At 40.6% G+C, this 23,759-nt stretch overlaps 1 protein-coding gene across 2 annotated transcripts in view; it reads left to right on the top strand.

Annotated features, from left to right (window-relative positions):
• The window catches only part of CDC123 (cell division cycle 123), a 74,920-nt gene extending 52,898 nt beyond the window's left edge, over positions 1 to 22,022 (top strand). For both annotated transcript variants that reach the window (XM_057544071.1, XM_007167407.2), the window contains 3 exons: positions 16,335 to 16,460; positions 19,689 to 19,826; positions 20,623 to 22,022. In XM_057544071.1, coding sequence (XP_057400054.1) covers positions 16,335 to 16,460; positions 19,689 to 19,826; positions 20,623 to 20,649 — 291 coding nt within the window. In that variant the 3' untranslated portion in view covers positions 20,650 to 22,022. The remainder of the gene's footprint in view (positions 1 to 16,334; positions 16,461 to 19,688; positions 19,827 to 20,622) is intronic.
• The last annotated feature ends 1,737 nt before the right edge of the window (positions 22,023 to 23,759 follow it).

Genomic DNA, 23,759 nt, shown 5'->3' with positions numbered 1-23,759 from the left:
TATTTGTTTTTCTCTTTCTGACTTACTTCACTCTGTATGACAGTCTCTAGGTCCATCCACCTCACTACAAATAACTCAATTTTGTTTCTTTTTATGGCTGAGTAGTATTCCATTGTATATATGTGCCACATCTTCTTTATCCATTCATCTGTCGATGGACACTTAGGTTGCTTCCATGTCCTGGCTCTTGTAAATACAGCTGCAATGAACATTTTGCTACATGACTCTTTTTTTTTCCTATAAAATATGTATTATATATTTATGTCATATTTGTACTTATTAATGTATATTAAATATATATTATATTTAATATATAAAACATGTATTTATATAGTATAGTAGTATTACTATTAGGTTTTTTTATTTTTCTTTTTTAAATTTGACACAAATACTTCAATGCACACAAAGAGTAACAATGCACAATTGGCCAATACCTTAAACAAACCATTTGGTCATCATTTAAACTTCATTTTCATGTGGATCTGCTTTCTTTTTTTTTTTTTTGCTCACAACTCACACACACGCACACTGTATTTTATTTTTACAAGAGATAAATAAACTGACGCCAAGCATTGTAAATGGATGACCACAACAAAAGCAACAATGATTGCAATTACCAAACACGAAACACACTCATACTATGTCATATTACTGACATTCAGTCCAGTATTCCTCCACTGTAACACCTCCTTTACTTTGCAGTGAAAATTGATTTGTATATTTTTTGCCTCTGAGTCCTTGTGGGATTTTTTTTTTTTAATTCAAACAGAAGGTCACAAAAATTATAATCATCCTCATCTACATGACTCTTTTTGGATTATGGTTTTCTCAGCATATATGCCCAGTAGTGGGATTGCTGGGTCGTATGGTAGTTCTAGTTTTAGTTTTTTAAGGAACGTCCATACTGTTTTCCTTAGTGGCTGTATCAATTTACATTCCCACCAACAGTGCAAGAGGGTTCCCTTTTCTCCACACCCTCCCCAGCATTTATTGGTTGTAGATTTTTTGATGATGGCCATTCTGAATGGTGTGAGATGATATCTCATTGGAGTTTTGATTTGCATTTCTCTAATGATTAATGATGTTGAGCATTCTTTCATGTTTTTGTTGGCAATCTGTATATCTTCTTTGGAGAAATGTCTATTTAGGTCTTCTGCCCATTTTTGGATTGGGTTGTTTGTTTTTTTAATGTTGAGCTGCATGAACTCCTTATAAATTTTGGAGATTAATCCTTTGTCAGGTGCTTCATTTGCAAATATTTTCTCCCATTCTGAGGGTTGTCTTTTGGTCTTGTTTATGGTTTCCTTTGCTGTGCAAAAGCTTTTAAGTTTGATTAGGTCCCATTTATTTATTTTTGTTTTTATTTCCATTTCTCTAGGAGGTGGGTCAAAAAGGATCTTGCTGTGATTTATGTCATAGAGTGTTCTGCCTGTGTTTTCCTCTAAGAGTTTGATGGTATCTGGCCTTACTTTTAGGTCTTTAATCCATTTTGAGTTTATTTTTGTGTATTGTGTTAGGGAGTGTTCTAATTTCATTCTTTTACATGTATCTGTCCAGTTTTCCCAGCACCACTTATTGAAGAGGCTGTCTTTTCTCCATTGTATATTCTTGCCTCCTTTATCAAAGATAAGGTGACCATATGTGTGTGGGTTCATCTCTGGGCTTTCTATCCTGTTCCATTGATCTATATCTCTGTTTTTGTGCCACTACCATACTGTCTTGATTACTGTAGCTTTGTAGTATAGTCTGAAGTCAGGGAGCCTGATTCCTCCAGGTCCGTTTTTCTTTCTCAAGATTGCTTTGGCTATTCGGGGTCTTTTGTGTTTCCATACAAATTGTGAAATTTTTTGCTCTAGTTCTGTGAAAAATGCAGTGGTAGTTTGGTAGGGATTGCATTGAATCTGTAGATTCCTTTGGATAGTAGAGTCATTTTCACAATGTTGATTCTTCCAATCCAAGAACATGGTATATCTCTCCATCTATTTGTATCATCTTTAATTTCTTTCATCAGTGTCTTATAATTTTCTGCATACAGGTCTTTTGTCTCCTTAGGTAAGTTTATTCCTAGATATTTTATTCCTTTTGTTGCAATGGTAAATGGGAGTGTTTTCTTAATTTCACTTTCAGATTTTTCATCATTAGTGTATAGGAATGCAAGAGATTTCTGTGCATTCATTTTGTATCCTGCTACTTTGCCAAATTCATTGATTAGCTCTAGTAGTTTTCTGGTAGCATCTTTAGGATTCTCTATGTATAGCATCATGTCATCTGCAAACAGTGACAGCTTTACTTCTTCTTTTCCAATTTGTATTCCTTTTATTTCTTTTTCTTCTCTGATTGCTGTGGCTAAAACTTCCAAAACTATGTTGAATAATAGTGGTGAGAGTGGGCAACCTTGTCTTGTTCCTGATCTTAGTGGAAATGGTTTCAGTTTTTCACCATTGAGGACAATGTTGGCTGTGGGTTTGTCATATATGGCCTTTATTATGTTGAGGAACGTTCCCTCTATGCCGACTTTCTGGAGGGTTTTTATCATAAATGGGTGTTGAATTTTGTCGAAAGCTTTCTCTGCATCTATTGAGATGATCATATGGTTTTTCTCCTTCAATTTGTTAATATGGTGTATCACATTGATTGATTTGTGTATATTAAAGAATCCTTGCATTCCTGGGATAAACCCCACTTGATTATAGTGTATGATCCTTTTAATGTGCTGTTGGATTCTGTTTGCTAGTATTTTGTTGAGGATTTTTGCATCTATGTTCCTCAATGATATTGGCCTATAGTTTTCTTTCTGTGTGACATCTTTGTCTGGTTTTGGTATCAGAGTGATGGTGACCTCATAGAATGAGTTTGGGAGTGTTCTTCCCTCTGCTATATTTTGGAAGAGTTTGAGAAGGATAGGTGTTAGCTGTTTTCTAAATGTTTGATAGAATTCTCCTATGAAGCCATCCAGTCCTGGGCTTTTGTTTGTTGGAAGATTTTTAATCACAGTTTCAATTTCAGTGCTTGTGATTGGTCTGTTCATATTTTCTATTTCTTCCTGGTTCAGTCTCGGAAGGTTGTGCATTTCTAAGAATTTGTCCATTTTATTGGCATACAGTTGCTTGTAGCAATCTCTCATGATCCTTTGTATTTCTTCAGTGTCAGTTGTTACTTCTCCTTTTTCATTTCTAATTCTATTGATTTGAGTCTTCTCCCTTTTTTTCTTGATAAGTCTGGCTAATGGTTTATCAATTTTGTTTATCTTCTCAAAGAACCAGCTTTTAGTTTTATTGATCTTTGCTATCGTTTCCTTCATTTCTTTTTCATTTATTTCTGATCTGATCTTTATGATTTCTTTCCTTCTGCTAACTTTGGGGTTTTTTTGTTCTTCTTTCTCTAATTGCTTTAGGTGTAAGGTTAGGTTGTTTATTTGAGATGTTTCTTGTTTCTTTTTTTTTTTTTTTTTTTTTTTTTTATACTGCAGGTTCTTATTAGGCATCAGTTTTATACACATCAGTGTATACATGTCAATCCCAATCGCCCAATTCAGCACACCACCATCCCCACCTCACCGCAGTTTTCCCCCCTTGGTGTCCATATGTCCATTCTCTATATCTGTGTCTCAACTTCTGCCCTGCAAACTGGCTCATCTGTACCATTTTTCTAGGTTCCACATACATGCATTAATATACGATATTTGTTTTTCTCTTTCTGACTTACTTCACTCTGTATGACAGTCTCTAGATCCATCCACGTCTCAACAAATGACTCAATTTCGTTCCTTTTTATGGCTGAGTAATATTCCATTGTATATATGTACCACAACTTCTTTATCCATTCGTCTGTTGATGGGCATTTAGGTTGCTTCCATGACCTGGCTATTGTAAATAGTGCTGCAATGAACATTCGGGTGCATGTGTCCTTTTGAATTACGGTTTTCTCTGGGTATATGCCCAGTAGTGGGATTGCTGGGTCATATGGTAATTCTATTTTTAGTTTTTTAAGGAACCTCCATATTGTTCTCCATAGTGGCTGTATCAATTTACATTCCCACCAACAGTGCAAGAGGGTTCCCTTTTCTCCACACCCTCTCCAGCATTTGTTGTTTGTAGATTTTCTGATGATGCCCATTCTAACAGGAGTGAGGTGATACCTCATTGTAGTTTTGATTTGCATTTCTCTAATAATTAGTGATGTTGAGCATCTTTTCATGTGCTTCGTGGCCATCTGTATGTCTTCTTTGGAGAAATGTCTATTTAGGTCTTCTGCCCATTTTTGGATTGGGGTGTTTGTTTCTTTGATATTGAGCTGAATGAGCTGTTTATATATTTTGGAGATTAATCCTTTGTCAGTTGATTCATTTGCAAATATTTTCTCCCATTCTGAGGGTTGTCTTTTTGTCTTGTTTATGGTTTCCTTTGCTGTGCAAAAGCTTTGTAGTTTCATTAGGTCCCACTTGTTTATTTTTGTTTTTATTTCCATTACTCTAGGAGGTGGATCAAAAAAGATCTTGCTGTGATTTATGTCAAAGAGTGTTCTTCCTATGTTTTCCTCTAAGAGTTTTATAGTGTCCAGTCTTATATTTAGGTCTCTAATCCATTTTGAGTTTATTTTTGTGTATGGTGTTAGGGAGTATTCTAATTTCATTCTTTTACATGTAGCTGTCCAGTTTTCCCAGCACCACTTATTGAAGAGACTGTCTTTTCTCCATTGTATATCTTTGCCTCCTTTGTCATAGATTAGTTGACCATAGGTGCGTGGGTTAATCTCTGGGCTTTCTATCTTGTTCCATTGATCTATGTTTCTGTTTTTGTGCCAGTACCATATTGTCTTGATTACTGTAGCTTTGTAGTATAGTCTGAAGTCAGGGAGTCTGATTCCTCCAGCTCCATTTTTTTGCCTCAAGACTGCTTTGGCTATTCGGGGTCTTTTGTGTCTCCATACAAATTTTAAGATGATTTGTTCTAGCTCCGTAAAAAATGCCATTGGTAATTTGATAGGGATTGCATTGAATCTGTAGATTGCTTTGGGTAGTATACTCATTTTCACAATGTTGATTCTTCCAATCCAAGAACATGGTATATCTCTCCATCTATTTGTATCATCTTTAATTTCTTTCATCAGTGTCTTATAGTTTTCTGCATACAGGTCTTTTGTCTCCCTAGGTAGGTTTATTCCTAGGTATTTTATTTTTTTTGTTGCAATGGTAAATGGGAGTGTTTCCATAATTTCTCTTTCAGATTTTTCATCATTAGTGTATAGGAATGCAAGAGATTTCTGTGCATTAATTTTGTAACCTGCAACTTTACCATATTCATTAATTAGCTCTAGCAGTTTTCTGGTGGCAGTTTTAGGATTCTCTATGTATAGTATCATGTCATCCGCAAACAGTGACAGTTTTACTTCTTCTTTTCCAATTTGTATTCCTTTTATTTCTTTTTCTTCTCTGATTGCCGTGGCTAGGACTTCCAGAACTATGTTGAATAATAGTGGTGAGAGTGGACATCCTTGTCTCGTTCCTGATCTTAGAGGAAATGCTTTCAGTTTTTCACCATTGAGAATGATGTTTGCTGTGGGTTTGTCATATATGGCCTTTATTATGTTGAGGTAGGTTCCCTCTATGCCCACTTTCTGGAGAGTTTTTATCAGAAATGGGTGTTGAATTTTGTCAAAAGCTTTTTCTGCATCTATTGAGATGATCATATGGTTTTTATTCTTCAATTTGTTAATATGGTGTATCACATTGATTGATTTGCGTATATTGAAGAATCCTTGCATCCCTGGGATAAATCCCACTTGATCGTGGTGTATGATCCTTTTAATGTGTTGTTGGATTCTGTTTGCTAGTATTTTGTTGAGGATTTTTGCATCTATATTCATCAGTGATATTGGTCTGTAATTTTCTTTTTTTGTAGTGTCTTTGTCTGGTTTTGGGATCAGGGTGATGGTGGCCTCATAGAATGAGTTTGGGAGTGTTCCTTCTTCTGCAATTTTTTGGAAGAGTTTGAGAAGGATGGGTGTTAGCTCTTCTCTAAATGTTTGATAGAATTCAAGCCATCTGGTCCTGGACTTTTGTTTGTTGGAAGATTTTTAATCACAGTTTCAATTTCATTACTTGTGATTGGTCTGTTGATATTTTCTGTTTCTTCCTTATTCAGTCTTGGAAGGTTATACCTTTCTAAGAATTTGTCCATTTCTTCCAGGTTGTCCATTTTATTGGCATAAAGTTGCTTGTAGTAGTCTCTTAGGATGTTTTGTATTTCTGCGGTGTCTGTTGTAACTTCTCCTTTTTCGTTTCTGATTTTATTGATTTGAGTCCTCTCCCTCTTTTTCTTGATGAGTCTGGCTAATGGCTTATCAATTTTGTTTATCTTCTCAAAGAACCAACTTATAGTTTTATTGATCTTTGCTATTGTTTTCTTTGTTTCTATTTCATTTATTTCTGCTCTGATCTTTATGATTTCTTTCCTTCTGCTAACTTTGGGTTTTGTTTGTTCTTCTTTCTCTAGTTTCTTTAGGTGTAAGGTTAGATTGTTTACTTGAGATTTTTCTTGTTTCTTTAGGTAGGCTTGTATAGCTATAAACCTCCCTCTTAGAACCGCTTTTGCTGCATCCCATAGGTTTTGGGTCGTCGTGTTTTCATTGTCATTTGTCTCTAGGTATTTTTTTATTTCCTGTTTGATTTCTTCAGTGATCTCTTGGTTATTTAGTAACGTATTGTTTAGCCTCCATGTGTTTGTCTTTTTTACGTTTTTTTCCCTGTAATTCATTTCTAATCTCATAGCGTTGTGGTCAGAAAAGATGCTTGATATGATTTCAATTTTCTTAAATTTACTGAGGCTTGATTTGTGACCCAAGATGTGATCTATCCTGGAGCATGTTCCGTGCGCACTTGAGAAGAACGTGTAATCTGCCGTTTTTGGATGGAATGTCCTATATATATCAATTAAATCTATCTGGTCTATTGTGTCATTTAAAGCTTGTGTTTCCTTATTTATTTTCATTTTGGATGATCTGTCCATTGGTGTAAGTGAGGTGTTAAAGTCCCCCACTATTATTGTGTTACTGTCGATTTCCTCTTTTATAGCTGTTAGCAGTTGCCTTATGTATTGAGGTGCTCCTATGTTGGGTGCATATATATTTATAATTGTTATATCTTCTTCTTGTATTGATCCCTGGATCATTATGTAGTGTCCTTCCTTGTCTCTTGTAACATTCTTTATTTTAAAGTCTATTTTATCTGATATGAGTATAGCTACTCCAGCTTTCTTTTGATTTCCATTTGCATGGAATATCTTTTTCCATCCCCTCACTTTCAGTCTGTATGTGTCCCTAGGTCTGAAGTGGGTCTCTTGTAGACAGCATATATATGGGTCTTGTTTTTGTATCCATTCAGCCAGTCTATGTCTTTTGGTTGGGGCATTTAATCCATTCACATTTAAGGTAATTATCGATATGTATGTTCCTATGACCATTTTCTTAATTGTTTTGGGTTTGTTTTTGTAGGTCCTTTTCTTCTCTTGTGTTTCCCACTTAGAGAAGTTCCTTTAGCATTTGTTGTAGAGCTGGTTTGGCGGTGCTGAATTCTCTTAGCTTTTGCTTGTCTGTAAAGCTTTTGATTTCTCCATCGAATCTGAATGAGATCCTTGCCGGGTAGAGTAATCTTGGTTGTAGGTTCTTCCCTTTCATCACTTTAAGTATATCATGCCACTCCCTTCTGGCTTGCAGAGTTTCTGCTGAGAAATCAGCTGTTAACCTTATGGGAGTTCCCTTGTATGTTATTTGTCGTTTTTCCCTTGCTGCTTTCAGTAATTTTTCTTTGTCTTTAATTTTTGCCACTTTGATTACTATGTGTCTCGGCGTGTTTCTCCTTGGGTTTATTCTGTATGGGACTCTCTGCGCTTCCTGGACTTGGGTGGCTATTTCCTTTCCCATGTTAGGGAAGTTTTCGACTATAATCTCTTCAAATATTTTCTCTGGTCCTTTCTCTCTCTCTTCTCCTTCTGGGACCCCTATAATGCGAATGTTGTTGCGTTTAATGTTGTCCCAGAGGTCTCTTAGGCTGTCTTCATTTCTTTTCATTCTTTTTTCTTTAGTCTGTTCCACAGCAGTGAATTCCACCATTCTGTCTTCCAGGTCACTTATCCGTTCTTCTGCCTCAGTTATTCTGCTATTGATTCCTTCTAGTGTAGTTTTCATTTCAGTTATTGTATTGGTCATCTCTGTTTGTTTGTTCTTTAATTCTTCTAGGTCTTTGTTAATCATTTCTTGCATCTTCTCAATCTTTGCCTCCATTCTTATTCCGAGGTCCTGGATCATCTTCACTATCATTATTCTGAATTCTTTTTCTGGAAGGTTGCCTATCTCCACTTCATTTAGTTGTTTTTCTGGGGTTTTTTCTTGTTCCTTCATCTGGTACATAGCCCTCTGCCTTTTCATCTTCTCTGTCTTTCTGTAACTGTGGTTTTTGGACCACAGGCTGCAGGATTGTAGTTTTTCTTGCTTCTGTTGTCTGCCCTCTGGTGGTTGAGGCTATCTAACTGTTTCTTGTTTCTTAAGGTAGGATTTATTGCTATAAACTTCCCTGTTAGAACTGCTTTTGCTGCATCCTGTAGGTTTTGGGTCGTCGTGTTTTCATTGTCATTTGTTTCTAGGTATTTTTTGATTTCCTCTTTGATTTCTTCAGTGAGCTCTTGGTTATTAAGTAGTGTGTTGTTTAGCCTCCATGTGTTTGTATTTCTTACAGATTTTTTCCTGTAATTGATATCTAGTCTCATAGCATTGTGGTCGGAAAAGATACTTGATATGATTTCAATTTTCTTAAATTTACCAAGGCTTGATTTGTGACCCAAGATATGATCTATCCTGGAGAATGTTCCATGAGCACTTGAGAAGAAAGTGTATTCTGTTGTTTTTGGATGGAATGTCCTATAAATATCAATTAAGTTCATCTTGTTTAATGTATCATTTAAAGCTTGTGTTTCCTTATTTATTTCCATTTTGGATGATCTGTCCATTGGTGAAAGTGGGGTGTTAAAAGTCCCCTACTATGATTGTGTTACTGTCGATTTCCCCTTTTATGGCTGTTAGTATTTGCCTTATGTATTGAGGTGCTCCTATGTTGGGTGCATAAATATTTACAATTGTTATATCTTCTTCTTGGATTGATCCCTTGATCATTATGTAGTGTCCTCCTTTGTCTCTTATAATAGTCTTTGTTTTAAAGTCTATTTTGACTGATATGAGAATTGCTACTCCAGCTTTCTTTTGATTTCCATTTGCATGGAATATCTTTTCCCATCCCCTCACTTTCAGTCGGTATGTGTCCCTAGGTCTAAAGTGGGTCTCTTGTAGACAGCATATATACGGGTCTTGTTTTTGTATCCATGCAGCCAATCTGTGTCTTTTGGTTGGAGCATTTAATCCATTTACATTTAAGGTAATTATAGATATGTATGTTCCTATTACCATTTTCTTAATTGTTTTGGGTTTATTTTCGTAGGTCTTTTCCTTCTCTTGTGTTTCCTGCCTAGAGAAGTTCCTTTAGCATTTGTTGTAAAGCTGGTTTGGTGGTGCTGAATTCTCTTAGCTTTTGCTTGTCTGTAAAGGTTTTAATTTCTCCATCAAATCTGAATGAGATCCTTGCTGGGTAGAGTAATCTTGGTTGTAGGCTTTTCTCCTTCATCACTTTAAATATGTCCTGCCACTCCCTTCTGGCTTGCAGAGTTTTTGCTGAAAGATTAGCTGTTTACCTTATGGGGATTTCCTTATGTGTTATTTGTTGTTTTTCCCTTGCTGCTTTTAATATTTGTTCCTTGTATTTAATTTTTGATAGTTTGATTAATATGTGTCTTGGCTTGTTTCTCCTTGGATTTATCCTGTATGGGACTCTCTGTGCTTCCTGGACTTGATTAACTCTTTCCTTTCCCATATTAGGGAAGTTTTCAACTATAATCTCTTCAAATATTTTCTCAGTCCTTCTTTTTCTCTTCTTCTGGGACCCCTATAATTCGAATGTTGGTGCGTTTAATGTTGTCCCAGAGGTCTCTGAGACTGTCCTCAATTCTTTTCATTCTTTTTTCTTTATTCTGCTCTGCAGTAGTTATTTCCACTATTTTATCTTCCAGGTCACTTATCCATTCTTCTGCCTCAGTTATTCTGCTATTGATCCCTTCTAGAAAATTTTTAATTTCATTTATTGTGTTGTTCTTCACTGTTTGCTCTTTAGTTCCTGTAGGTCCCAGTTAAATGTTTCTTGTATTTTCTGCATTCTATTTCCAGGATTTTGGATCATCTTTACTCTCATTATTCTGAATTCTTTTTCAGGTAGACTGCCTATTTCCTCTTCATTTGTTAGGTCTGGTGGGTTTTTGCCTTGCTTCTTCATCTGCTTTGTGTTTCTCTGTCTTCTCATTTTGCTTAACTTACTGTGTTTGGGGTCTACTTTTCACAGGCTGCAGGTCCGTAGTTTCCGTTGTTTTTGGTGTCTGTCCCCAGTGGCTAAGGTTGGCTCAGTGGGTTGTGTAAGCTTCCTGGTGCAGGGGACTAGTGCCTGAGTTTTGGTGGCTGAGGCTGGATCTTGTCTTTCTGTTGGGCACGTCCACGTCTGGTGGTGTGTTTTGGGGTGTCTATGGCCTTACTGTGATTTTAGGCAGCCTCTCTGCTAATGGGTGGGGCTGTGTTCCTGTCTTGCTAGTTGTTTGCCATAGGGTGTCCAGCAGTGTAGCTTGCTGGTCGTTGAGTGGAGCTGGGTCTTGGCATTGAGATGGAGATCTCTGGGAGATTTTCGCCGTTTGATATTACGTGGAGCTGGGAGGTCTCAGTGTCCTGAACTTGACTCTCCCACCTCAGAGGCACAGGCCTGACACCCGGCCAGAGCACCAAGAGCCTGTCCTCCACACAGATCAGAATAAAAGGGAGGAAAAAAAGAAAGAAAGAAAGAAGATAAAATAAAGTAAAATAAAATAATTAAAATAATTATTAAGAGAAAAATTTTAAAAAGCAAAAAAAAAAAATGGACAGGCAGAACCCTAGGACAAATGGTAAAAGCAAAGCTATACAGACAAAATCACACACAGAAGCACACACATACACACTCACAAAAAGAGAAAAAGGGAAAAAATACATATATATCGTTGCTCCCGAAGTCCACCTCCTCAATTTGGGATGGTTCATTGTCTATTCTGGTATTCCACAGATGCAGGTACATCAAGTTGATTGTGGGGATTTAAGCTGCTGCTTCTGAGGCTGCTGGGAGAAATTTCCCTTTCTCTTTGTTCATGCAGCTCCCGGGGTTCAGCTTTGGATCTGGCCCCGCCTCTGCGTGTAGGTCGCCTGAGGGCATCTGTTCTTCGCTCACACAGGACGGGGTTAAAGGAGCAGCTGCTTCAGGGGCTCTGGCTCACTCAGGCCGGGGGGAGGGAGGGGTACGGAGGAGGCGGGGCGAGCCTGCGGCAGCAGAGGCTGGCGTGACGTTGCACCAGCCTGAGGCACGCCGTGCGTGCTCCCAGGGAAGTTGTCCCTGGATCACGGGAGCCTGGCAGTGGCAGGCTGCACAGGCTCCCGGGAGGGGAGGTGTGGATAGTGACCTGTGCTCGCACACAGGCTTCTTGGCGGCAGCAGCAGCCTTAGCGTCTCATGCCCGTCTCTGGGGTCCGCACTGATAGCCGCGGCTCGCGCCCGTCTCTGGAGCTCGTTTAGGCGGCGCTCTGAATCCCCTCTCCTCGCGCACCAGGAAACAAAGAGGCAAGAAAAAGTCTCTTGCGTCTTCGGCAGCTGCAGACTTTCTCCCGGTCTCCCTCCCGGCTAGCTGTGTCGCACTAGCCCCATTCAGGCTGTGTTCACGCCGCCAACCCCAGTCCTCTCCCTGCAATCCAACCAAAGCCCGAGCCTCAGCTCCCAGCCCCGCCCGCCCCGGCGGGTGAGCAGACAAGCCTCTCGGGCTGGTGAGTGCTGCTCGGCGCCGAGCCTCTGTGCGGGAATCTCTCCGCTTTGCCCTCCGCACCCCTGTGGCTGCGCTCTCCTCCGTGGCTCCGAAGCTTCCCCCCTCTGCCACCCGCAGTCTCCGCCCGCGAAGGGGCTTCGTAGTGTGTGGAAACCTTTCCTCCTTCACAGCTCCCTCCCACTGGTGCAGGTCCCGTCCCTATTCTTTTGCCTGTGTTTTTTCTTTTTCTTTTGCCCTACCCAGGTACATGGGGAGTTTCTTGCCTTTTGGGAAGTCTGAGGTCTTCTGCCAGCATTCAGTAGGTGTTCTGTAGGAGTTGTTCCGCATGTAGATGTATTTCTGATGTATTTGTGGGGAGGAAGGTGATCTCTGCGTCTTACTCTTCCGCCATCTTGAAGGTCTCTCCCACGTGTCTGTCTTCACGGGTGATGGCATCTGTTAAGAGTTAGAAAGAGGAGCCATGAACTGAGATGTGGTACAAAGGAGGGATGTCACCTGGCAGAGTTTCAGCTTAGTGGAAACAAATCTTAGAGAAAGGACGGGGAGCTGGCGCAGTAGAATGGGTAGGAACCTGAGCTGGTGGGCGCCCGTGTCCCTGTTCTAAAGCCGGACCCCGGCCACATCCAGTCCGTCACACACCACTGTTTATCGAGAGCCTGTCCTGTGTTAGATGCTGGTCTTCTAACAAGCAGCTTCCAACCAGATGATCTCTCGACCATCAAGGAGCTTATCTTCGAGACTTAAGCATTCCAGGATTGGCCTGGTAGCGAGCAGGATGGAATCAGTGAGGGAGGGAGGGAACCTAGCCCATTGCCCTGAATGTGCGGCTCAGAAGAACTTTATTCTCATTTAATTCAGCATCTCCCTGAGTCCATACCACCCTGTGAGTTGTGTGTTATTTGTTCCCATTGTTCAGATATTCAGTCTGAAGCAATTTTGTTCTAATGCAGTTACATTTAATGGCATTTGAAAATTTGGGGTTTGCCAGGGTGTCTCAGTATTTCCCTGGCACATGTCCAGGTCTGCTGTGGTTCAGTAGGGCTGGCAGGTCCGTGCACATGTGTGACTTGGTGAAACAGCTCTATAAATGTCTTAAGTGAAGTTGGACATGGACATCAGTAATTATGACTGTGATCTGACAGAACTGAAAGCAGTTTGCGTGCTTTTAAAGTGGAAAACACGCCAGTGTAAACATCCTGACGGTTTCTGAGAAGAGATGTCAGCCATGATGTCAAACTCATTTGCATTCATTCAGTGGCACTTGTATCACCGTTTCTTAGACATTGTCTTGAATATATAATTTTATGGCTACTCTTGTGAGAAAGCTAACTCTTCTGTTTTTTAAAATTTTTATTTATTTATTATTTTTGGCTGTGTTGGGTCTTCTTTGCTGCACAGGAGCTTTCTCTAGTTGCGGCGAGCAGGGGCTACTCTTCGTTGCAGTGTGCGGGCTTCTCATGGTGGTGGCTTCTCTTGTTGCGGAGCACAGGCTCTAGGCACGTGGGCTTCAGTAGTTGTGGCACGTGGGCTCAGTAGTTGTGGATTGCAGGCTCTAGAGTGCAGGCTCAGTAGTTGTGGCACACGGGCTTAGTTGCTCTGCAGCACTGCACGTGGGATCTTCCCGGACCAGGGATCAAACCCATGTCCCCTGCATTGACAGGCGGATTCTTAACCACAGCGCCACCAGGGAAACCCTAGCTCTTCTTTTATGTTGGTGTCTGATCTGAAGTATAACCAGAGCGTGTCTAGGCTTGGTGACACTCTGATGTGTCCACGTTCTGACAGCGACTGGGCGGGTGGACTCAGTGCTGAGAGCTTCTACCTGCCCGGTATGTCAGAGCTACAGCGCCCCCATCCAGTAGGTCTGGGACGAGGCCTTGGAATGTGTATTTTAAGAAGCTTCTTATGTGATGATAATGCACGACTAGAATTTAGAATAACTACTTTAGGTACTTGAAAAATGATTTGGGTCCCCCTGTGTATTTTTTTTGCTATGGTTATTGTCTTGTTATTAATTTCATTGCTTTTGGGGATGAATATCATCTTGTATCTTTGATATTGTTGCGAATGGATCTGCAGTCTCGTCACTTTTTTATTTCTGTCTTACGAGTGATTGAGAAAGAAAGTACAATTTCTAATGTGCTAAGTATTCTTTAGATATTTGTTAGATTAAGCTTGTTAATGTCATTAGTGTGAAAATATACATAGAAGGTCTGATTCTTAACCTTGCTCCTCTGCACTCCTATGGTGTTAGTTTCTTATGTATCCTTCCAGTATTTCTTGATGCAAAAACAAGCAAGATACTTATTTTTTCCCATCTTTCTTATGCAAGAGTCAGCATATGATATACACTTGCACCTTGCTTTTTATACTTTTTAAAAACAGTGTATCTTGGAGAGCTTTCCATTTTCTTACAAGGCATAGTATTTCATTATGTGGATCTACTATCTAGTTTGATGAGTCACTTCCCTATGGATGAATGCTTAGCTTGTTTCTAGTCTTTTACACACTGTGCTATGGTGAACAATCCATATACTGGTGTGTGCACATGTGTGCATGTCCTGGTCTGGACTGAACTCTTTCAAGGAGTAGACTCTGTGTTACTGATTTATGCCCTCATGCCTGGCACAGTGTTTGGTGCATAGAGATTTAGTTGGGTGGATGGGGGGGGTGGACAGTTGGTTGATATTAGGAAGGTCAGTGTGACCACTCTTGTCTGATGGGTTGCCTAAAAGCAGAATTTCTCAGGATGTCTTGTTCCTGAGGTGTGACATGAAAAACATGTTATAGGTTTGAAATCCTCATCTTGATAGTTTTATGCCTGATTACGGCTGGCTTATTTTTCTTTAAACTAGAGGATGGCTTCTGAACTACAAAACAAATTCTGCCAGCTATCAGTCCTCACAGTGGTGATTTTATTTGTTTTTTACAATGTGGCATATTTTTAGTTTATCGAGCTAAATATTCTGATGCTAACAGGTGTGAAAGTTTTTTTTTTCTTTCTTTTAATAAGGAGATAGTTTTACTGGTTATAAAATCTCAAGTCGTAAGGGTTTGAATTTTAGAAAGTACTCATTTTGTTAAAATAACATACAGTATATCAGAGACATCTGAGTAATCGCTGAAAAAGCAAAGCTGAAATCATACCAAGGAGTTGATTGATGGCTGACATTATTTCACGTAGTCAGAGAAGGTACGAGTGGGCACCAAATTGAAGTGAGGATACAAGTCAAGTGGCAAGAAGGATTTGCAGGATTTCTCCTGGGGATTGTAGAAACCAGGAAACTTAGCCAATGGTATATGGTAGAAACTTCCTGTAGTAGTTCTTTGCCTCTTATTAGAGGTTTCTAGTTTGCAGCCAGTCCTAGGAAGATGTTTCATCTTTCTTAAACTTTTCCTTTAACACAGATGAGAAACAGTGCTAGATATTAGTAATGCTGGCTTAGCAGTCCAGTTCCTTTTTAATTTTACACATGCATGGCTGATCAAGACACGATTGCTACATGTTTACAGAAAAAACTACCAACAGCAAAACGGTACAATTAAATAAATGTCTCAGTGAGAAAAATCAAAAGGAGCAAAGATAAAAGTTTCAACGAAACATTTATCTAGTAAAATGTCACATAACATCTCTGTGATCAAATGTGTTGGCTTTAATCTCCTGTCAGGATTTCACAGATTCTCCAGCTCCTTCACGTCAGTGCTCTGCCACTTTATACCAAGGTGCAGACTCTGTCTGACTGGGTCAGAGGTGTCCTTTCCCTGAGGCTGGAACCTATCACTTTGGCCATTGCTACTGTCAGAGTAGGAGAAGATGGCTGTTTCTTTTAAAGGTTGATTTCTTTTTTTCATCTCCCTTCATGTGCCTTCAAGCTCTATCATGCAGAGAAAACAGTTATTACACTGAAATGAAAGACAGCTGAGCATTTTCTTATGTCTTTCGTGTGTTTATAAAAAACAAGCCTTTGCAGAAGCCTCTCAGGGCTCAGGAATGGTGCTGAGAACTGCTGGCCTCTTCATGAAAGATCGTTGAAGTCACCCTTGAGAACATTCCAGTCATGCTACTTCGGTGGAACCATTTTGTGAGATTTTCCTTTCCCTGCTTGGGTTTTTGACATAAAATTCTCATGTGATTGGAGGCGGAAGTCGACATATATGTCTTCGTCGGGCTTTCCTTTCAGGGTCTCTCCTCCGCCTTTACGGGCGGCCTTCCCTTTGGCACTGTGCCTGCACCACTTAGACAGGCGGCCCCTTCTCAGTTGGGGCCTGGAGGAAACTGTCTTTTGAAAGAAGTGATATGATTTTTACGATGACCTTTTGGGTAGAATAAGATGATCTTTCTGATAAGGCAGATTACAGACTTTGTTTTATTTTATGCTTATTGATCTTTCTTTCTGTACTGCAGGGGAAGGTGTGGCTGATTGATTTTAATCCTTTTGGTGAAGTCACAGATGCGCTGCTGTTTACTTGGGACGAACTGTTATCTGGAAGAAACTTAAAGGGTGATTTTAGTGAAGAAGCCCTGGAGCAGGTAAGATGATCAGAAAGATCCCCAGGAAACCTGTTAGTCCACTGAGAAATTGCTCGCTGGCTCTCCAGGCGCTGACACAGATTTACTCATAGATACTTTGCTGAGTTCTTCGTTTTGTACTCTCTCGTGAATGTTTTCTGTCTTTCACAAAATAGTTGTATTAGAGAAAGGGTGTGCGCTTTGATTTCTTCACTTCCCTTTGTCTAAAGTGAAGATGATCATCTGATAGTTTCTTTTCTGGTTATTTTTCTTTTTCTTGGCTCCTCTGTCCTGCCCACCTGAGAATCCGGACCGTGGGTCAGGTCACGCATCTGTTTATTCTGGTCCCGGCCCCGGGCTGCCGCGCACGGTTAGAGGGATGTCGCCCAGATGCGCAGACGGGGTGGGGAGGGGGCTCGTCCCGGTCACCGCCCCTGGCTTCCCGTGGGTCTGACCGCAGGCTCTGTCGCCCTCGCCAACGTCCCCTCCTGCTGTCCCCAGTGGCCGTTCCACCCACTGCACGCTCCTCAGAGCTTCTGTCCATCACTCCTGTCCTCAGCAGCTGCTTTCGTGTCTTCCCTCTTAGGAAAAGAGAATCCATCGCTGAGAACTCACTCCGTTTAACTGTCGTCAAACCTACAGACTTAACCTGCATCCTTCCTCCCGAGTCTCGTCTCTGCCCCTGCGTCTCTCCAGGTTCCTGGGGCTACCGTCTGTCTTCTTTCCTTTTTCCAGTCTCTTCCTTTCTCTGTAAGCAGGTAACCGTGTTCCGACGCCTCCTGTCTTAGAAAGCAAGACCTCCCTCGCCCTGTAATGCCTGCTCATTTTTAAAGGAAATTCTGAAGTCACCCATAATCCCACCTCCTCGAGAACCACTGTTAATATTCTGGTGTGTAACCTGCCTGCACACATACACACGAGGCTTTCTAAAGTCAATGAGAGTGCTCTGCGTCTACAGTTCTGTCCATGGAGCTCTTCATTTCGTTCTCTCTCCTGAGTGTTTTCTGTCTTTTACAAAATAGTTTTATTTCACACGGTTGTTTAAAATCACACAGAATTAGAAAGAGGTGAGACTTGAAATCCTACTACCTAGAAATGGCCATTCTTACCAGCTCTGTTAAGGTTTTCTGGGCAATTTTTGTGTGTATACACATGCGCATGCACACATTATTTTGGAAGTGGGGTCCTGCAAGTGCCTCTCCTGCTGTCGGGCCACTCGCTTGTCCTGTGGCCACCGCTCCCCACGCCCCTTGCCGCCCGGGCCTCCTTGGCTCACCCCCCCTTCCACCCCCTGCCCCCGGTTCCAAAGAAACTGCTTGTGGTGAGGGCTCCACCAACGTGTCAGGAATTCCAGCGAGCAGTGCACGGCCCCGCTCTTCCTTAACGCTGGGCCGCATCTGAGCTGTTACCTCTTGTTTCTGTCACACCCTTTCCCCTGGTTTCCGTGACGCCTGCTCGCCTCCCGGCTTTCTTCCTGCTTCTCCGGCTGCTGCCTTGCCCTCCGTGTGAACATCTTTCCTTCTGTCTGTCTCTGAAATAGTCCTTTTCATCCTTACTCTGTCCCGGGCTGTCCTGGGCCCTGTTTTTCTAGATCTGACTGTGGTCCCTGTTTTCCACATCAAGGCGCTTGCCCTGCTGTGTGGGCCTTGCCTGCGGACTTGCCTGCCTCCTGCCTCAGGCTGTAGGTTTCCGAGCCCATTCATGGGATCCCTGTTCTCCATGTGTGTGTGGGGCTGTGCACAGTGCCAGGCACAGCTAAGGTTGATCGAATTAGTGAATGAAGGGATCTTATTCCTGCTGGCATCTTAAGAGTTGTAGGCCATTAAATCTGAGCGTCAAGATTTGGCACAAGAAGAAGAAGATTTGGCACAAGGTTATTTTTAAATATGAGGGACAGAGTTATTGGATAGAAACAGTTTGCACAAGATTCGCTGTATGATCCGAATTCATTCATTCTTCCTTCCCTCCCTCCCTCCCTTTCTTTCTTCTTAATGTAAACAGCCTCATATTGGAGGTTGGGGGTGCCAGAGGGCAATAGGAGCCGGCCCCTGCCTTTCCCCAGCATCACCTCCCGTCTGTCCTCCGCCGCACAGAGACCTGCCTTCCTTTCGTTCCTCGAAGCCACAAAGCCCTGCCCGGCCTTCAGGTCTTTGCACTGGTCGTTTCCACTGCCTCCAAAGCCGTGTTCACTCCCAGGCCTCACGAGGCTGCTTTCATCCTGCTGCTCAGTTCTCAGTCCAGACGTCCCCTCCTTAGCAAGGTCCCACCTGGTCCCCCTCTAAAGAGGAGTCTACATGGTTCTCCTCTTACCATAGTGCCTTGCTCTTTTGTTTTTATAACACTTTTTAGTCTCTGGAACAAGCTTGTTAATTTGTTATTTGCTTGCTTGGTGGCTGTCTGCCATCTTGTTTTCCAGTTTTTCTCCCACCCCTAGAACAAGGTCCAGCAGACAGTTGGTGTTTTCATGAGTACTTGTCAGATGGCTGGTCTGTCTGTTATAAGGTATGGCCTGCTTTCTAGGGCTCCACGGTCCTGTTCCATCCAGGTTCCCGGCCTGTCTCCACCTGCTGGACACCATCCATCCCTCACCTAGGTCTCTGCCACCCATGAAGCCCAAACACAAGGCCTCTGACTCTGAAATCCTTTTCAGCACCAGGCAATATGTGAATATTCTATGCAAGACTCTAAGCATGTACAGTAAAGAATGTGAAGACCTGTTAAATATGATCCTTGAATTTGCAGTTTTACATAGGTGCTGAGAGGAATCTACAAATAAGTATGTAAAATGACATGAGAAAAGCACAGCAGTGTTAGGGGTTCAGAGCACTCGCTTGCCCTTACTGTTAACTCTGTTCTCTAAGGCGGTATTTCCAGCAGTGCACCTGTGGAAAGCGACAGTGTTTATAAAGCGTGCTGGCCCGTGTGGGACCACTCGAGGCAGCCTCAGGCCGGGAGAGACCCGCAGCCCTTCGTGGCCATGCTGGCTGCACACCCAGCACTCAGGGGCCACCTCGCCCCCCGCGGGGGCTCTGTCTTCACACGCCTTAGATGCGTATTTTCTTGTGAACATGGGGAGGTATTTTAAAAACCTTGGTGCTTTCTTTTACTTCAGAATCTGATTTTCTTCCCTACGTAGTACAGAAGAGGACATGGAGTTGGAATTGCTATGCCAGTATCTTTTTCAGTTTGAAGAATAGACTTAAAACAGGACTTTCTCACCGACTTTCCTTTTTCTTTTCCTCTGTAAAGGATGCTCCGGCCTTCCGTTGCACCAACAGCGAGGTCACGGTTCAGCCGAGTCCCTACCTGAGCTACCGGCTGCCCAAGGACTTTGTGGACCTCTCCACCGGGGAGGACGCTCACAAACTCATCGATTTTCTTAAACTGGTAAAGTTTCTGTGTACTTAGTAGGCTGGCCAGCTCTGCTTTCAGGTTGACTCTTTTAACATTTCATTTTAGTCATATACCATGTAGACTTTTATTTGATGATTGGGAATTAATGGGCCAGGATTACTGAGTGAGGTCATTTTATAATGACATAATGTCAAGTAAGCTGAAAGTTTAATTTATTGATTAAAATGACAGAAAATGTTTTTATATATGTATGCTTTGAGTAATTTTCATAATACTTGTAATCTTCAAGAAGTATGTATAGTTGACCCTTAAACAACCAGGGGAAAATCCACATATAATTTATAATGAGCTCTTCGTATCCACGGTTCTGCATCCACGGATTCAACCGGCGGTGGGTCCTCAGTACCGTAGTATTTACTACTGAAGAAAATCCACATGTAAGTGGCCTGTGAAGTTCAAACCCATGTTGTTCAATGGTCAACTGTATACTGTTATAGGGCTGAGAGCAGATCAGCTCTCTCCGATGGGTACTCCAGGGGGAAGGTGAGTATTTGTATTTGTGTGTGTTTCTGGGTGGGAATATTTGTATGTAAAGAAGAAAGAGAAGAAAATGTTCAAATATCTTGAGGATAATGTGCCCAGGAGCCAAAGTGATAAACTACTTTAATGAACTACATAAGGCATGTTTTTTTTCCATGATAATTTTCAACCACATCTTTTGCTAGGGGCCTCTAGAAAATTATACTTGCTGACAGAAAAAGCAATCTTGGCTGAACAAATATCCCAATTAGAATGTGCTGTTTTAATGCATCTTGGTTTCCTTTGACAGAAAAGGAATCAGCAAGAGGATGACTGATTAGCATGCTAGAGTTCAAGGCCAAGTCACACAGGAAACCACCGCTGCTTCTGGAGGCCGTACATAGTCCACAACCTCCTATTAACCCAGTCAGCGGGGGAGGGGTAGGGGGGCAGCGTGGAAGTCAGTGGCTTTTTATATTCATGTATAAAACTGGGGGAAATGGAGGGACTTTGCTACTTGTAAAAATAACACAATAAATAGATCTTAAACATAGGAAACCATCCTGTTCTGATGATAAAATACTTTCTATGAAATACCTTGTTCTTTAGGCTCAGTCTATTTATATTTATCTCTGTTCCTTGTGCTATTTTTTTTAATACCTGGCAGGTAGCTGGGCAAGTTTATATTTGTTATACAGAAATGGGTTCTTTCTTTATCATTACTTTTCCCATTGAAAAAATAGAACCTTATATTACTATAGAAAATATTTTTCCTACTTTGAGGATTTTCATGTAATTTTTCTATCAGTTGAGCTTTGGTTTGGGTATAGTTAAAATAATACAGACTTCTCAAACTGTCAACCACGAATTTCAGTATAGTACCTTAATATGTATCCCTAAAACTATCACAGATATAATTCAGCCTTTTAAACGATTATTGGAATTTGGTGGGAGGTAGATTCACTTTTTTTAGGCCACCGTTTTAGTAATTATTCTTCAGTGTCCTGACTGATGATATATCAGTGATACCTGATTTACTCAGCACTTTCTAAATGCTAAGACACTCTGCTAAGTGCTCTTTATGTGGTATTTTACATCACGGAGCAATTTAAGGAAACAGACGTTACAGTTTCCTAGGGTATCTATCTAATGTGGTATCAAAGAATATTTTACTAGTCGGAGGTATGTTTCTCAACATCAGAGAGCATGTGCTCCCATAGAAAGATAACAGAGAGAAGTGGGGCAAAATCTCCCCTTTCTGTGAGGTTAAGGCAGATTACGTGTAGTGATGAAAGATATCATTTCTCGTTAGGTTATTTCGAATTCTAGCTTGCTGTGTGGTTTCTCTATTACAGTCACTTGATATTAGCGTTTAGAATACAAAATACAAAGATCAAGTGTATCAAATGCCATTTCTGAGGCCAACTGTTTGAGGTATAAGTGCTTCAAAAATATTTTTGTTTTTTAAACTGCTCATGGGCTTCTGTTAACTCATAATGGAGGGATTTATCGTTGTGAGTTGATTTCATCTTAGCTCCGAAGCTGGTTCGCCAAGATGACACTTCACCACTCAAAAAAAGGAAACGTATTTGATACCAATTGAAAAAGTTCAGACTATGTATAATAAAAAGACTCAAGCAAAATTTAGCAAACAGTTTATAAAAAGGACAATTCTTGGTGTAAAACTCATTAAATTTTTACTTTAATTTTCCTGAGGGTATGATTGAGTTGAACTCGCACTTCCCTTTTAAAAATGTGATTTTGGTACATGTTTCTGTAGTATATTTAATTCTAGTTGATTATCCTGGTGTTAATATTAAATATAGGATAACATGCAGGAAATATTCTCCTAATTCAGATGTCATTTATGCCTGCCTAAAGACTAGTTTTTGAATTATCCTTTTATTATGTTGGCTTTATCTATTCTTTCTTTGAGGTACCTCAGGTTTGCGCTTGAATTTAGAGAGTGGATGCACGTGTGATTCCTTAGTCTGGTTCTGAAATCCTGCCTTCGGAAGAGAAGACATTACAGACCTTGATTCTGACAGGTTGGGATAAACATGTTTACTTTGTCCTGCAGGCAGTGGCATGTAGCACAGGCCTCCCAAACAGCAGACTTTGCCAAAAGTTCTGTTTAAAGAAGTGTCATTTTGATTTGCATTTTCTGTGTTCATAGATCTTTCCCATCTACTCAGCTTTTTTTTTTTTTTTTTGGAAATTGAGGATCATGTCTGTTAAAAAGCAAACAAAGCTTGTGTGACGGAGTTCTTCGGCTTAAATTTGTTTTCTTACCTATAAATTGGGAGAATAATAATCATAAACTCATGCCTCTATTAAATGAGATGTAAAGCTTTTCATGTAGTGCATCGTACGCAAGCCCCCAAGAAATGGCAGCTATTATTACCATTCTGCTTTGCAGACCTCTGTAGATTAAAGGCAGATTCTTTCTTAACAGAACCAAGAAAATTTTGAGTGGAAAGGGACTTCAGAGATCATTCAGCCCAGTTTCTTTTCCTTTTTCCCTCCTTCCCTTTCCTCTTTTTCCCTCCCTTTTTTTTTTTTAACAGAAAACTGCTCACAGAAGTTAAGACTTGTCCAAAATTGTAGCAGAATCAGAACCACAAAAGAACCTCTAGTCTAATGCTGCTCTCTAAGGATTTTTAGCCTAATATTTTTTGTAGGTAAGTTTCAACCAGGACAAATTACTATTTTAATAATAAAATTTTCAGAAAGAATTGTTTTTTAAGTAAAAGTAAGTAGAAATTCATTTCACACATCTCTGTGCAGAGGAATTAAATAAAAAGATACTAAATATAGAGAAGTTAAATGAAGAAATAACTGAAAGATTTAATTCAATTTCATGTTTGTATTAACTAGGCTGATCTTGAGAGGAGACTTAGCCATCTTTAAACATTTTAAAGACGGAATTCCTATTTAACTAAACGTTTTATTCATGTGTTGTCTTGGCTCATAGAAAACAGTTTCAGTAAGTGTTCTAAGAAAAGAAATAGTGATAAGCTCACCCTCCATATGCACTGCAGGTCTGTTATGTATACACATTAAGAAGAGGCTTGAGGAATGGCAGTATAAGACCTAGTAACAAAAAAGTGGTTGAAGCAGCAGCTAAATGCCCCATGTCATGAGCTTAGGCAGTGAGTCTGGCATTAATTACCTGAAGAGAGAATGCATTCAAATGTGTCTTTTTTTTTTTAACCAGGGAAACCAAAATAAAATGACACTTCTAAATACGTATAGACAGAAAAATTAACAGAGGTGGAACATTAAGATAAAGGTGCTGAGGCAGTGACTTGTTCATCCAGCAGACATTTTTCGGGTCCAGGACAGTGTTAGATGCTGTGTGTACATCTTAAGCATCCTGCCTTCAGAGACCTAACAGGATACAGGACACCATGATAGACTCGTACGTAAAGAAGGAGGGTTTGATGA

Source organism: Balaenoptera acutorostrata, chromosome 3 (assembly GCF_949987535.1).
Source record: "Balaenoptera acutorostrata chromosome 3, mBalAcu1.1, whole genome shotgun sequence".
In the NCBI taxonomy this organism is placed as follows: Eukaryota; Metazoa; Chordata; class Mammalia; order Artiodactyla; family Balaenopteridae; genus Balaenoptera; species Balaenoptera acutorostrata.
Note: the sequence above shows the minus strand (reverse complement) of the source record. Positions and strands in the feature narration are given on the sequence as shown.